General features: G+C 51.1%; 1 protein-coding gene across 1 annotated transcript; it reads right to left on the bottom strand.

The window, feature by feature from the left end:
- Nucleotides 1–5,294: 5,294 nt before the first annotated feature.
- On the bottom strand, nucleotides 5,295–12,001 carry LOC101912837 (uncharacterized). Its single transcript, XM_055795079.1, has 8 exons — nucleotides 11,885–12,001; nucleotides 10,797–10,973; nucleotides 10,563–10,723; nucleotides 9,209–9,504; nucleotides 8,277–8,350; nucleotides 6,692–6,797; nucleotides 6,090–6,363; nucleotides 5,295–5,502 (listed from the first exon to the last, which is right to left on the bottom strand). The coding sequence occupies exons 1-8, from the start codon at nucleotides 11,999–12,001 to the stop codon at nucleotides 5,295–5,297; spliced, it is 1,413 nt and encodes a 470-aa protein (XP_055651054.1).
- Between the last annotated feature and the right edge of the window lie 3,333 nt (nucleotides 12,002–15,334).

Here is a 15,334-nt window from a genome sequence, read left to right as displayed (position 1 = left end):
GCCTATGGAAAACACATTTTTTTGCCCTTTGGGATGTCAAGACATTTATTACAGTAGCAAGACTGCTAACCGATGCGGATATACGTACTGGCTTCGGATACAAGGTATTGCGGCACACATCAGTGTCAGTACAGCCCTCTGCTAGGGATCTCGAGGGCAGCCCCTAGCCCTCCACATCAACTTACCCCCAGTCTGTCCTGCTCTGGGGGGTAAAGGTGAGCTTTGCATCAGGTTTTCTACAGGTCTCCCAGAATTACACCCGACATGACTTCCAGGTGAAGCTGCCACGGCCGGGCGTTGACGCACTCCCTGTGGCTACTGGAAACAAACCTGAAATCTCCCATTTTTACCTCACTTTCGTGCCCCGCAACCCGCGGCCCGAGGCATTCCCCGCTCCGCCGCTCCCCGCCGCGCCGTGGCTGAGGGGCCACCGCCCAGCCCAGCCCGCCCCGCCGCCGCCGCCGCCGCCCCTCAGGCGGCCTGGGACCGGGCGGCCCCGCGCGGCGGACGGATCCCGCGCGGCGCACGGCGGCCACGACGCCGGCGCGCCTGATTGGCTGCCACGCGCCGGGCCCCACATCAGCCCAGAGCCTGCTCTCCTCACGGCTGGGCTGACGGCGGGAGAGCTGGCACCGTAAAGAACCAATTGCCGCAGAGCTCTCGCAAAGGCGCTTCCCTGTCCACCAATGAACAGCCGGATCAGAAGGAGGTGTGCCCAATCGGAGCAGAGCTCTCATCCTGCTCGGCGGGAGGGAGGGTCCCTCCGGGAGGCCCCTCAGCGCTGAGGCGAGACCGGCGTGTCACGTCGGTGGTCGCCGTATTACGCGTTTTAAGATAAAAAAGCACCAGCAGCCCAGCAGCCTTCCTCACCCAAAGCAACCTGTGCATCTAGAAAGAAAATGGGCAGCCAAATCACCTGAGAAGGGACCAAAAATCCTCTCGCAGAGCTGAAAAAGGCAGTTTAAAATGGACTGACCCACTTACTGCTCAAGGAGGAAGGGGTGGGCTGGGAATTCGGTGATTACACTTGGGCTTCTAGGAAAGCCTGTCAGAGCTTCTCATTTATTAGCAGCAGTTTTACTATTACGGCCTTCCTTAGAGTGGGTTATGCCTCCATGTCCCTTGCCCTCTGTCTAGTCTTGCCTCAAGGAAAACCGGTTTTCCTTTCTTTCAAAAGTGACTTTGGAAAAGCGGGAAGGAAAAGAAGGAAAATCAAGCAGCTTTTAACGAGAAAGTGGGCATGAATGGGACCTCCGTGACTACTAAAAATAGTTTGGAGACTAGATTAGGATAGCTGGAGGAAATTAGCCTGAATAAGATTAACCGGAATTGACCATTTTCAAACCTTTTTAAGCCGTGCTTTATACCTACTAATAGTAATAATACCTTAAAAATGAAATCATGTTTTCTGCTTTAGATTAAAGTAGTTTAGAGGCCCTTCAAAAGAAGATTCTGATCCCATTAACAGTAAAAAGGATGATGATGGCACTACCTTGCTTATGGCCTCATAAGGTAACAAAGCTGGAGTCAGACTGTGAAATTAACATCAGCGATGAAATGCAGGGACCTGTGAGATAAATGTTTTGTAATAGTACCTCACAGCAGTCTGTGCGGTATGCTGAGGCCTCACCATGATTCATTGATCCAACAATAGATTAGGAAATCCAAAGATTTTGGAAAGTTTTTAAAAATTCCTATATTCACAGTGGCCCAGCTGGTTATAATGGGTCTGCATTAGAACAAGAAACTTCTGGCTCGTTTGACATCCATGATCTCTGCAACCTCTACATGGTGTCAGGATACAAGTAACCAGAATCAAAATCAAAAGCATTTGCAGAAAGAGAGGAAGAAAAAAATCAAAAAGGGAAAAAGAAGAAAAAGCAGCAGTGACACATTGCAAGAAAAGCCTCACAGAGCTAGTAGCAAAACATGAAGAGAGAAGGCCTACAATGACAAGAGGTCATAAAGCGGTCAGCTATGGCAAGCTGAGGCTGTGAGGTGAAGTAAAGACAGAAAAATAAGGGTCAGTGAGGTTAAGGACTGGTCCGTAGTAACACCAGGTGTCCTTCAAGGCTATGCCTTTTTTATTTTGCCCTGAAAGGAAAGAAAAAAAAAAAAAAAGGAGAACCCCACGATCTGCTACATTTTGGCATCTCGAGGACCCCTATTTATTCTAAATACTGTTCAGATTGCTGTTAAATACCTGTATCTGAGTAAGACATCTTATGCAGTTTCTAGTGCAGATCAGGAAACACAAGTACCCTCACGCTTCTTCTGTCCAGTTCAGACCCTCATCAGAGGATCTTTCCAGAAACCTCACAGTTGTCCTAATTTTATAAGTTTAATGTGGATGAGATCAGTATTTCATGCCATGATGCAATGTATTCTTTGAGCAGACGTGATTTCATTTATTTATAATGAGAAGGGTGAAATACTGTGTAATTTCATAAGAGCTGCAGATTTGGAGAGATGAACGTACCTGAAATAGGCCCATTGAGACAGGTTAGGAAATCAATTAAATACCAGGGAAGATTCCCAAAATATCCTGACCTCATATGAAGGCCAACCCTGAGCGCAGGCTTCTAAAGGCAGACAATAAAATAGGCCTCTGAGCCTCTGTGAAGAATGGGTGGAAAGAAAAAACAAGCACTTTGCAGAAGCGATTTTGAGGGGAACTCAGGATGGAAACTCACATAGAGAAAGAGGAATGTCCCCGAATTTGCAGAAACAAGACCCACTGAACCAGAAACAGCACAAGGGGACCCAGGGAAGTCCATGCCAACTGGAAGCAGTGAATTGCAACTGGTGCAGAAGACAACACACATGACAGTTAATTATATGACTGTCGTGGTTTTGTACCTCCAGGTTCTTTACATGCCAGAAATGCCCTAGAAGCAGACACTTTACTGCGTGCTGGGAGTCTAGGCACAGCACAACACTGAGGGCAGAAAACCAGAAACCTGATAAGCACCTCAAAAATACCTGTCATCTGTTACCAACCCGTTTTGGAAGAGTATGAGGTAGACTTCAGAATATACACAGGTATTAACGTATCAGCAATTTCAGGACGACCTTGAAAGAGAACAAAAGCACCATTTATAAATATATAAAGAATCTATACGCTGCTGAAATCAAGATCCTAACTACCTTCCTGGATTTGAGCCCAACCCTTTCAGGGCCAAATATAAATAAATAAAATAGTAGGAGGTCTGGGCCATTCTGCTAAATGTGAAAATAAGTGTTTTTGCCAGACTGAAACTGGGAAGAAGGCCATAGCAAAGATGTCTATATTCTAGATGTCTACTCAGCTACTCAGCAACTGGATTTAGGCTGAGCCACGAGGTTTAATCGTCAAAGACACAGCATGTAAAATTGGAAAGAGATACTTCAGGTTCTTCCAGTGACTGGGAGAGCTACAGGCTGCACTCCTGACTGTGCGGGAACTCCCTGGGAAGGGGCTGGTAAAAGCAGAGATCAGCCCTGTTGTTTTCAGAGCAGAGATGCTGGATAGTGCGCAGATGTGGGCATGGGCCACCTACACCGTCCCGAGCACAGCAAGAAGCTCTGGGGAGGGTGTTGGGATCCCCCGTGCTTTGGGGTTCTTGTTGGACAATTTAGCATGCGTTTTACGCCCCAGCTCACGCCGTCAGTGCAGAATCTACACTGCAAACCTATGGCTCTGTGTATTGCCATCGCTGTGTTCCTGCCTTGTCTAACTTGGCTCCTGTCAATTAACAATGAGTCAGAACGTGCTCTGAAGGCAATAAAGCACTTTTCTGTCTCTTGGGGATTCTTACTTCGCTCTGCTAACATCCTGATTGGGTTTCACTCCAGAAGGAGCTGATAACATCCTCTGACTTATACTTCCCAACTGGTCTTTTCTTAGCCTGGTTAGTCAGGGAAAATCAACGTGAAACCTATCAGAAGAGGGAGTCCATTCATTAATTGGGCTGAATTTCATCCTATACATCCGAGTCAGAGTTTCTCAAGAGTAAAAGACACGAGACCCTTCAGAATCCCTTGACCTCATGCTGATAGTGCACTGAACAGAGATGTCATTTTCTGACATTAGCCTACTATATTCCATATGACATTTGGGGATTGCACTGTATTTGGAGAAAACATTTAACTCTTTTTAGAATGTAAACTTTTGCATACTACATGAGTCTATACTACTAACAAGTGTCCCCAAGGGCAGCCCCGGCTCAGAGCTTATCCCCGGCTGCCGCCACCCCCCTCTCCATGTCCTGAGCACACAGGTGACCCCCAAGGATGTGTGGCGGAGGCGCAGACTCCCCGTCCGCACGAGGCGCCAGTGGCTTTGCTGGGCCGGGCCCTGGGGGGATGCGATGCTGGGCTCCAGGGAGGGGTTCAGCAGCCAGGGCTGTGGCAGTGCCCCAGCACCAGCCCGGCACCTTCCCACTGGCCTCCATCCCGCATCCCGCTGCACCTCGGGCATGCTCCAGCCGCCAGCCAAGGAGCCTGGCCTCCTGCAGGTGGGGAGCTCCAGACACCCCTCTGCGGCACACGGCTCCGGGGGGGCCTCACTCCGCTCGAGACTGACTGGCACAAGGGGCTCAAATCTCAGGGGGTCAGAAACACTGCGTCAGGGAGTATTCAAAGAGCCGGCACAGAAACACAGCCCAGGGGGGTTTCAAGGTCACGGTGGGGGCCGCTAGCGTGGGGTGCTACTGGTATAGATCATAGGAGTGAAAACCTGTAGTATACTTGAACACCCTAAAAGTACCTGTATATATCGTGATCACTGCCTGTAGCCGCCTATGCCTATAGCCAGCTGTAACTATAACTGCCTATACCTATCTAAATTTGTAGAAACTCAGTGACGTGGCAATATAGGAATTCTCCTGTGCAAAAATAAATAATTTATTTGTAAATGACAATATCTGTAGAAATTCAATGACATGGCAACATAGTAATTTTCTTATGCTAAAAGAAATGACTTCTACTGCATGGAATTAGTCCGCAGAGGGCCGAACGTGGCTTTATCAGTTGCTGGGTCCGCTCCCCTGTGGCTGCGAAGCTGCCTGGCTCCTGGTCATCAGCTAAAGGGAAAGGGAAAAAGAACAAGTGAAAATGCTGTTTGCAAAGAGTCCCTGAGTGGAAGCCACTGATAAGAGCCTCGCTCGTGCAGGAAGGGCTATAACATCAGCTCACGCCCCTGAACAAAGCGCCGTGAGGAGGAGCAGGGCAGGCGCTGCCCTCTCCTCCCAGCAAGCCCCGCTCAGGATGAGCCCAGCGTGCAGCGAGCCCACAGCACGTCAGCCCTCAGCGCTTCATGCCGCCCGTGCACCAGCAGAGCCCAGCGCTGCCCACCAAGCGCTCCGCAACGGAGGCGTCCTGCAGCGCACCCGACACGGGAGCGACGCCACGCGCTCTGCTCTGCTCTGCACTGGCTGCCTCACCTCTGGATCCGGCGCCTGCAGCTGCATGGAGCAGCCCGTGTGCTGTGTCCTGAGGCTGCTTTCTCCTTCGCTGCTGGTGCTGTCAAGGATGGAGAGGGATGCTTTCAGAGGAAGCCAGCCCACCCACGTCAGCGCTCTCACTGCTAACTGAGCACAGGTCCTTCACACCAGGGAGACTTTGCGGGGGCTGGGAGGAAGCTTCTCCTGAGCCCTGACCCACTTCTTTTGGAGCAGAACCACCAGATTGTACTCAAAGAGCAGAGAGGAAAGCTCAGGTGAGGGCACTGCCTTGGACAGGGACCAAGGCGCTCTGCGACACTGTCTCCCAGGGACCCTTTTGCCCATTCTACTTGGCTATAAAAGTCTACCTTTGCTGTTTGACACGCGGATAAGCACCAGCCGCGTTACATGGAGTGACACCCTTTCAGCTGCAAGCACACATGAGGGCACCCAGGTTTGCAGCGCAAGGGGACAAGGCAGAGGACTGAAATGCATTTGTCACTGCCGCTGCTGCTGGGTTGCTGCCACCTGAAGACGCGAGTGCGCCAGGCTGAGGCTGCGCCCCTGCTCCCAGCAGAACAAAACTTGTTCCTGCAGCGCCGCCGGCCCCTCACCCTTTGGGGCAGCCCCGGCGCGGCTGCCTGGAACGGAAGGCAGAGGTGTTACCTTGGCTGGCTCGGAGAATATCTCGATGGGCCGGACGTGAAGGGTTCCGAGCGGGAGCACTTGGCAGGCCTCTGAGGGGATGGTGACGCACCTGCACGTTCACAGGCCCCTCTCTTCCTCGCTCTGCCCCTCTTGCCGGCCGCCTTCTTCCTGGCCTTCCCTCGTGAGGTGGGAGCGGGCAGCTGTGCATTCCTGCCGGTTGCCGTTTTCCTTGGTCTCCTCGGCAGCTGGGCCTCTTCTGCAGGAGGTCCAGGCTCCTTCTTCATGCAGCGACCTGTGCGCCAAGGAGAAACATCTCCTCAGATGACACAAACACAGCGCTTCACAGAAACAGTCAATGCAGCCGGAGAGATTCAAGACCATTCAGGTAACAAAAGTAGAGCCAACTGCCATTCCAGCAGCATACAGCTTTGCAACCAAGATCTTTGAGGATACTGAGTTCTAAGGATTTCATCTTTCTTGCATAAAATGGTGGAGGATCGAAGATTTGTAAATTTTGGAGACCAAACAGGGTAACAACATCTACTGAGCTTGGAACACGCCCAGTGTTCCTGCAACGTAAAGGAAAACCGTGCGTGTGTCAGTCTGTGTTTTGCCCATACCTTGGCACTTGCTTCGTGTCCAGGGTGGCTCTGCTGATTCTTGTCTCTGCCTCTTGGCTTTAGGAGGCATGGAGTCCTCAGCTGCTGGGCGCAGCACACAGACGAGCTAAAGCAAAACAGATGTCTGTCTGTTTCCATGACAGTTTATTCAGACTTATCCCCATAAAAGCACTGCAGAGCATCCCCCCTCAGCAAGGTGAAGGTTAGTAGGGAACTGTTTGTTCGGAAGAGGGAGGTATCGTTTGCTGACACGTGCATTTGCTCTTACCCAGAGCTTAGGAAGAATGACTGGCTATCACAGGACCTGAGCAAAACTGGACCTGGCAGCATGAGCCGGTCCTGCTGAACAGAACCACCCCGTAGCTGGGGTCTTGCCGCCAGCCAGCCAACAACCCTACCTGCTCCTGTTCATGCTTGTGCCTCTCACACCTACACATGACCCTGGAAAGCCAGTGCCAAGCATGGGGAAAGCAGCCCTAGAGTCCTGTCAGGGTAGCTCTGATCAGGTTCCTGATATTGGCCTGCTATGAGTGGCATCTTAAAAACCAAATGCAAAGACAAAAATCAGTTTAACAGTGATTTCCAAGTCATGCTGCCCACAGAAGTGCCCCTCTTGGCTATCCTTGTTATAACGTCATGTTTTCCTGCCGGTTAATTGCATCGAGGAATAACAAAAGGAGACGGCAGAGACCCACAAAACAAAAATAGGAACTAGAAAGGAAAGCATCTGTTATCTTTGTGAGATAAAGTCGTCTTCCACCAGCCAGCTGCCATAGGAGGTGGATGGGACTTGTCCTTCCTGTCAGCACGACCATTTAACACGTGGTAAGCTATGAAATTTTGTCAGATCTCATTTCTATTCATACTGACTTTACTATCACCTAGGACAGGAAAGGCCCAGAAGAACCAACCAGCAAAACACAACGTCACTAGTTAGGACTGTAAGAATGCAAAAGAGCCGTGAAAGAGAAAATGAGCGAGCGCAGCGTTTTCCTAGCTTCTCTGTCCTAGCAGCGAAGCCCAGAGGACTGCCTCTTCCGTGGGCACCCCCCTCCCCGACTCTGCTCTTTAGGTGTACGGAAGCATTAAAGCACCAAGCGGTCTAGTTGGTACCTGTCCAGTGTTCTTGAACAGCAGTAACAGCTTCAGCAGCACCAAGACCTGGTGTTCTCTCCATAGCAGAAATACCAGGCAGCAATATCGAGAAGCATCTGAATCCCCTGCTGAGCGCTGTGCGGCACTCAGCACTTCATAAACCCACCGCTCCTCGCTTAGCCTGAGCTCCCGATAGATTCACGTCCTTAACCTTTCTCTCTCTCTCTCTCTTCACATCTACCCTGCGAGACATTCCTCCATCTCCTAGATGGACAGCCTGCGTTGCCTCCTTCCCCTCTTACCTACACAGGTTACACGCCTCTGCTCCTCTCCCACCTGAGCTGTGAGCCACACATGCTGGTTTTAACATCACTCGGATGTGCAAGGCAAACATTTCTGTTGCGCAACTCCAGGGCCTTTAGTTTAGTTTGCGTTACTAGAGCTTTCAAAATCATTATTTGTCAGTAGGTAATACAAGAAAATACTAAACCTCGTGATCCATCCGCTCATAGATAGGGTACCGCAAGCCACAACTTTGACACGGCAGGGTGACGGGCTCGTCATCTGCAAAGCAAAGCAGAGTTACATCCCCTACCAGAGAGAAGTCTGGCGCAGTTGGATCCCTACGCAACAGGCTGCTGTTCTGTGTCACAGGACGGCAACCTGAGCACACGTTAAGGCAACAGTTACTCTAGTCACACTTGCTGAATTCATTCCACATCAGCAAATCCACGCCATCCAGCGTGAGAGTAGTGTTTTGGGGTCCAAGATAGAGCCAGCGGTCTGCTAAAAAAGCCCACGACTGCCTCCAATAAATCCTTTAGCACCATTTCTCCTTCCACAACCAGCTGATGCTTCATGTCTGCCCCGCTGATAATAGTCTCAGTGATGTCCGGGACGTCACTGCAGAGATGCGCAGTGCTACAGACGTGACCCCACATCCAGATCTTACCTACCCTGCTGCTTAACCGAGGAGGAGCGCAGCTGCCGCACAACCCCAGGCAGAATGTGCCGCGAGCAAACAACTCCCGCTTTCATTGCGAAGCTCGATACTTTGAGACAAAAGAATCGGCAGTGGCCTGGGCTCTCACCCCAGGGACCTCAGCAGTCCTCTGTGTAGCTGGCTTATACCTTTGCAGTTCTGTTCCACGGGAAAATCAGCCCACTCCCAGTGGCTCTGGAGCTGTCATTACCCAGTGTTTTCCCAGAAAGAGTTACAAACCCTTACGCTTGGATCGGCTGCCAAATGTCCCATATGAAGCTGGTTATTACTCATCTCTGCACCTCACCTCGCTTCTGATTTCTTTGTGCTGCTGAAACATTGCTTCTGCTAATGTCCTTAAGGGGTGTCCCCTACACAGCTGCTATAAATCTGCTTTTCTAGCCCCTTGGGCATTCCCCACAGTGGCCCAGCACAGTTACCTGTTCCTGATTCTCTTCCACTGTGCCGGAGGTCTTGCAAATGTGCATCCTCATCCTCAAAGTCAGACGGTGCACTTCCTCGGGTTTGTACCCCCACTAGCCCGCAGACCCGAGGATGTTCTTTCAGGTCTCGCACCAGTATGTAGCGGTGGCAGTTTTCGCATTCCTCCGTCCGTGTGCTGCAGTAAAGTTCATGGTCAACCATGGCTCTCAAAGGCAGCTGTATTTCGCAGTAAGGGCAGAGGACAAGTCGCAGAAGGCACACAAACGCCTGGAAAATAGAACGAGGGATTATTCTTCACATATGGAAGAGCGAGGCAAAGGTGGAGGGAGGTTCCCCGTTTGCTGAAGAGCTGAGCGGTCCATTCTTTCTTTAGCCAGATCTAAAGCTACGCTGAAGGATAGCCTGGAGTAAGATAGCACGTGAGAAATGTGAAGACCAGCAGGCTGTGTAACCTGTGTAGTCATAAACACGCCAGCTGAAGCACTCCGAAGACTCAGGACATTCCTTTAAAACCTGTCATACTTGGACAGCAGATTCCTTCCCACTGTGCTTCTTGAAGATAGCTTTCAGGGACAGTCTCAAAACCCAGTCCTGATCCCATTGCACTGGGCACTGCTAAAAAAACTTCTCCGTGTGTGTTCTGCGAGGGAACAGATTTACAGCTCACTTACTACTCGGCAAGAATTGCTTGCCTATGTCCTTCACCCGCGACTGAATGACAGGTAAGTTGCCCTTCCAGAGGGGTTACAGAGAGATGAAAGCCCTGTTAGAATAGCAGATGCTGCAAGAATACGTCATCATTTGCTTTACAGGCAAAACTAGAACCACTACGCACAAACGTGCAGGATGAAGTGCTTCCAGGGGTTTGACCTGGTCATATCTTCACCGTTTGAAAATCCTTTGTTTGTCAGCAATAAGCAGACTTAGGTGGCACTTGCAGAGCTGTCTGCAAGGGGGGGCCATAGGAAGGGAAGGGGCTGACATTGATTACAAGATTGCCTGTGACGGCAGCCAACTGGAGTCAGAAATTGAAAAAACCCCTGTTGATTTTACAAACTCTTTTCAAAGTCTGTTGGACATCATGACTTATTAAAATGCACATGACCACTGCAGCAGTCAGAAATGCGTCATGTGAAAGGACCGGAAGAAGTGGAGTTCATCATATTCGGTGTTTCTGAAACAGCGCACCATTTTTCATCCTCATCACTAACAAGGACAAAATCACCAATTATCGCAGATAACCCTTGGATATGAAGGCTTGAGCAGGCTCCACTGCTTGAAGGCAGTTTCCAACCACCTTCTCTCAGAGGGTGTGAATTTAGGGCTCGATAAAAAGGGTGCCTCAATCACAATTTGCAGTCCGGCTCCTGGCTGACAGAAAGGCTCTGGAATCGGTGCTTGGAAATGCCATCGAGTAGCTTCAAAACATCTCCTAACATCAATAGATGTTCACCAACCTTGTGGTCCTCCAAGTGTCGTTTTTCCATCTTCATCCCACACTCGCAGGTAACCTACAATAAACAGACCTCATGAGATTAATTGCCACAGAGGACAGCAGTTTTAGAGGAGGAATGCGTTTCTCACCTCCACGTGCTCAGATGCAAAATGGTTCTTCATTTCCGAAATTGGGATGTAAACCTCGCAGTACTGGCACGCTGCAAGAAATCTGCTGCAGTGGACTTCATGAATCGTGAAATTAGAGGCAGGAATATCCTTGTTGCTATGAGAAACATCACAGAGGTTACTTTGCAGAAAATAACACTGACCACAGTTGCAAGCAGTTTTTCACAGCACAAAAATCCTAAGAAAGCTTTTGATGAATTCATGGTTTAGAGAACCGAGTAACTAAAGAGCAAGGCAAGCCCAGCCAGGCCTCCACGTTCCTTCATAGGTGGGATATTAGCGCCTATAGCATGCAAAGGTCACAATGTTCACACTACATGGAGATAAAATCAAGGGGGGTGGGTTTCATTATGAGAAAGGCAAATTTTGCAGCATAAACAAGTTATCACCAGGTTCAAGGTGATGAACTAATTAGTAAACTCATCCGTGAAGATCACAGTTTCTTCCTGAAACTAACCGGGCTATGAGAGGTCGAACAGTGCTCTGCTCGGAAAAACTACAGAACAGACCCTCTTGGGCCAGATTTGCTCAGTGAATGATAGCAGTAGCCATCTTACTCTGGAGCCAACACTCCCCCGCTCACCCCCTTCCCAAAAAAAGACTCATTTTCCTGTCTGGAGGACAAGGCAAGGCTTACAAACAGAGAAGATCCAAAAAGAACTGAGGCACTCTGAGCTTCGCCCTTGTTCCTGCCTCAGGCAGGTAGCATCCTTTCTAGACGATGCTCCCCAGACTAAAGCACAACTCAGAACACCAACATTAGTTCTATAACCTGTTGTGCCTTCCCATGTCACCAAGGAGAAAACCAGCAGAGCCGTTCAGTTTTCTCCTTGGCCAGATCCCGAGCAGGCAACAGCCCGGCAAAGCAGCAAAGTCCAACAGCAGCATCTCAACTGCACGTACACAGCTGCCTGCAAACCAGCCGGGCTGATGCTGCCAGAAACTGCTTGGAGTCCCACGTCCCTTTGGGGAAAAAAAGGGAATGTCTTTAGTTGCTTGTACTCAGGAGGTAACTTCTGAGCTGGCATCGCTGTCGGCGAATGTATTACCGACACCGGTGTGGCTGGGAAAAGGGAAGCGTCATCAGAGAGAAGCAGGAGGTGCCTCTTGGTTCTGTTTTCAACATCCCGGCTTCTGCCAGATGCTGAACCGGAACTTGGAACCATGGAGTTCACGTGTGCCTCGCTGAAAACCAAGTCTTTGTTTCTACCAAATACTTTGGTTCCTGCCTACGTGCTCAAGTCAGAAACTTGAGTCAAGGCTGAGCAGGTTGTCAGGCCCTGACACTGCAGAACCACGTGCCAGCCGTTTGTAATGAAGGGGGCATGTTCGTTAGTGAGCTGCCCCTCCCAGCCCGTGGCAGCATGTCAAGGGGATACGTATGGATGTGTGTGCAGTGATGGCTCCCGGAGACCCCTGGCAGCCTCCGCTGCATGCCTTACCAGTGACCGCACCGCAGCGTTGCCGCCTGGTTATCGGCGGCCGAGGGCATGGCTGTGTCCTGGGATGAAGAGCCGGGTTCCTCCTGCTGCCTCGGCCCCGGGCCTCCCTGGCGGGGGGCAGGTGTGTAGGGAGGAAGATGGTGAGGGAGGTGGGTGTGTAGGGGGGAAGGAAGATGGGGACGGGGGTGGGTGGGTGGGTGGGCAGGTGGCTAGGGACGTGGGTAGGTGAGCAGAGAGCTCAGGAGAGACGGCTGCGCTCTCAGCACTGCAGGGAAAGCGGCTACGGCAGTGCGAGGGGCCCGGCGCGGCGCAGCACGGGCAGAGCTGCTCCCCGCTCCTGGCTGCGGGCGCTCCCAGCTCTGCGGGGATGGGTCCAGCCCAACAACGCACCCGACAATCCACCCAACAACGCACCCAACAATCAACCCAACAATCCACGCAACAATCGACCCGCGCTCCCCAGCGCCGTGGCAACGGGCGGTGGCACGCGGCCAGGCCCCACCCCCTTTCCCGGCCGGGACCCGCCCCCTTCCCTTCCACGGCCAGGCTCCGCCCCGCCGACGCACTCGGCCCCGCCCCACTGCTCCTGGCGGTGCTTCAGCCCTGCCCCCGGGCCAGCCCGGCCGGCGGCTGCGCAATGCGGTTCCGCGCTCTCCTCATTGCGGCTGGGGCAGGGCACGAGGGCTCTTACGCGCTCTCCTTTTTGTCCTGGATCTCTGCCCTTGCAGGTGGAAGAACAAGGATGTGTACGCAACAGCGATCCACAGCTTGAGGGTGCGTGAGCTGCAGACTCCGGCGTGCATGACTGCAGCGCGTGCTGGCCTTGGGTCCATCATTCCCCTGCAGCTCCAGACTATGCTGAGCCCTCTAGAGATGGAGCTGAGGACATGCGGGCTTCCCTACATTAAATGGAGTTCCTCGAGGTGAGGAGAACTGCAAACCTGAAGATCAAATGTGAGGAAGAGAGAAAAGCCTACACAAGTGTGTATATTCTTGTTCTGTCAGCGAATGGTGAAAAAAAAAATCAACGTGTGCGCAACAGTTGTAGAGCTAGTTGTTGGCATCCAGAGCCTGCAGCTCCTGCGCTTAGGAAAGCTGTGTTATTACCTGTCTGTCGCGTATTGCCCTTTCCAAGAGCCAGATACATGTCAGAAGAATATTTACTCTTGAATCTTGTCCATTTCCTGGTAGAAGCGTATCTGTAGCTGAGAAATGACTCGGAGTAAGTGCAAACACACACGGAGCTGACGGAGACCAAGGGGAAAACTAAGCAGAAGGCGCGGCTGGGAGCCGCTTTGTTCCCGTCTGGGATGCGTGTTCCCAGGCAAGTGCCACAGGGAAGCGCGAAGGAGGTCAGTGGAAGTTTGTGGCGCTGGTGTTGCTGCCAGCAATGCGCTTGGGGGTTGTTCCTGGCCCGTGGATGGCGCGTTTGGTTTGGGTTTCACGCCCCCGTTCCAAGGCCTCGGCGCCTTGGGTGGACTTGCTCCCAGGGGCCGGAGAGCTGGGAATGCCGGTGTTCTCCAAGGCCGGGAGTACGGCTGTGAGTCAGAAAATGCTGCTAATGTCCATCTTCTCCTTCCAGAGAGCACGTCCGAGTGGAATATATCTGCGTCTTGGCCCTGAAAGGCGTGCTGCAAAGTTACTTGATACATATTTATTACAATTAATTATTTGTGATTACAAATAACACAGACTTTGTATCGATGCTGTTTATACCTCGCTGTGTAAATGAAGCTTCTTATCCTGCAGAAATGTCACACTGGTAAATACCCTTCACCGGCTGGTTTTCTCAGAGGGATGGTCTGAGCCCTGCAAGAGGAGGAGCTCGGGGGTGGGGGCGGCACTGGCTTTTTGTTTCTTTGGTTGGCTGGGTTTTTTTAATGCCACTAGAATGGAAGTGCTGCAGCGGTTTGCCTGGAGCTCAAATGGCCTTCTAATTAAAGCTTTTTCTAATCACCATCACTTCCTTGTGCTCTAAATCACTTGACGTTGTCTGTAACAGGCTTGTTTGTCAAAGCAGAGATTGGTTTGTGATTTTTTTTTTTTACAACTATCTATTCATTCAGAATGTAAAATTACACTACACAATGGCAGAACTCTGGAGCTGGGTATTAGTTCTGGCTTGGTGTGTGTCCATCTCGGTACCGTTCGCAGCATTAACCTGTTAAGTGCTCTTGGCCATGGAGTGTAACTTGCATAAAGGAGATTCTTAACATCCCTTGAGATGTATTGTGTCCTTCTTTGGGGCTGGAAAGAATTAACTCCTGGGCTGCTGCAGCTGCGCTGGTGCAGGGGAACGGAGCTGCTGGAAACAACGCTGCAGACTGTCTGCTTTTGAATTCCCCTTTTGGGTGTTAATACCCTTGTATTTACTTGGCAGAGAAATTAAATATTTTGTACCAAATGGAGAGCAAGCACAATGCTAACATCTCTCTTGATGGAGAGAGCCCGGGATTTCTCATGCCTGAGGAATAATGCCGCTAAGCCACGCTGTCAGCTCGTGTTCATCATAATGATTCCTGAGCCACGGCATCCCTTGGGAGTACTCAAGGAGGGAAAAGGTGGGACCTTACCCATGCCTGCATCTACCTGAGCGGAGTGGGAAGGGAAAACAGAGCCTGAACATTCCCAAAGGTACATGCCAACAGGAGGAGAGCCAGTGGTCCTAGACAGATACATGGGAAATCATGATTAACGAAACAGTAGGGGAAAAAATTTTTTCCAGGAGGATTGTTAAATATAAAAATTAGCTCGGAACAAGCTAAATACTGTGACAACTTAAATACTGGAAGAGGTTTAATATTCGGAGTGGTTATAGACTGGAGAAGCTAAATCCCGGGGTGAGGTGCTCACTGGACACAGCAGTAGACGTGAAGAGGCTCGTTTGGCCTGGAGGGGTTGCACAGGAGGACCGTCGCCCGCCCCATTTCAACGCCAGTTATTATTTTGTGATCTCGATAAACCCATTGAATAGATGAGGGGCATGGCACACGCAAGGCCCCACCCCGCTGGCGGAGGTGGCGGAGCGGCCTCCAGGCGGCGCTAGAGCAGCGTCGC

The sequence above is a fragment of the Falco peregrinus genome, chromosome 2, assembly GCF_023634155.1.
Source record: "Falco peregrinus isolate bFalPer1 chromosome 2, bFalPer1.pri, whole genome shotgun sequence".
Taxonomy (NCBI): Eukaryota; Metazoa; Chordata; class Aves; order Falconiformes; family Falconidae; genus Falco; species Falco peregrinus.
This window is presented reverse-complemented; position numbering and strand designations above follow the sequence as displayed.

What these genes read in the sequence shown, in the direction of transcription:
- LOC101912837 (XM_055795079.1), bottom strand. Translation starts at nt 12,001, where the DNA reads ATGGTTCCAAGTTCCGGTTCAGCATCTGGCAGAAGCCGGGATGTTGAA. An exon ending in CAGGAGCCGGACTGCAAATT is followed by an intron (nt 9,505 to 10,562) that starts GTGATTGAGGCA and finishes CCATATGTGAAG; the next exon opens with AATAATCCCTCGTTCTATTT. An exon ending in TATTCTCCGAGCCAGCCAAG is followed by an intron (nt 5,503 to 6,089) that starts GTAACACCTCTG and finishes CATCCTTGACAG; the next exon opens with CACCAGCAGCGAAGGAGAAA.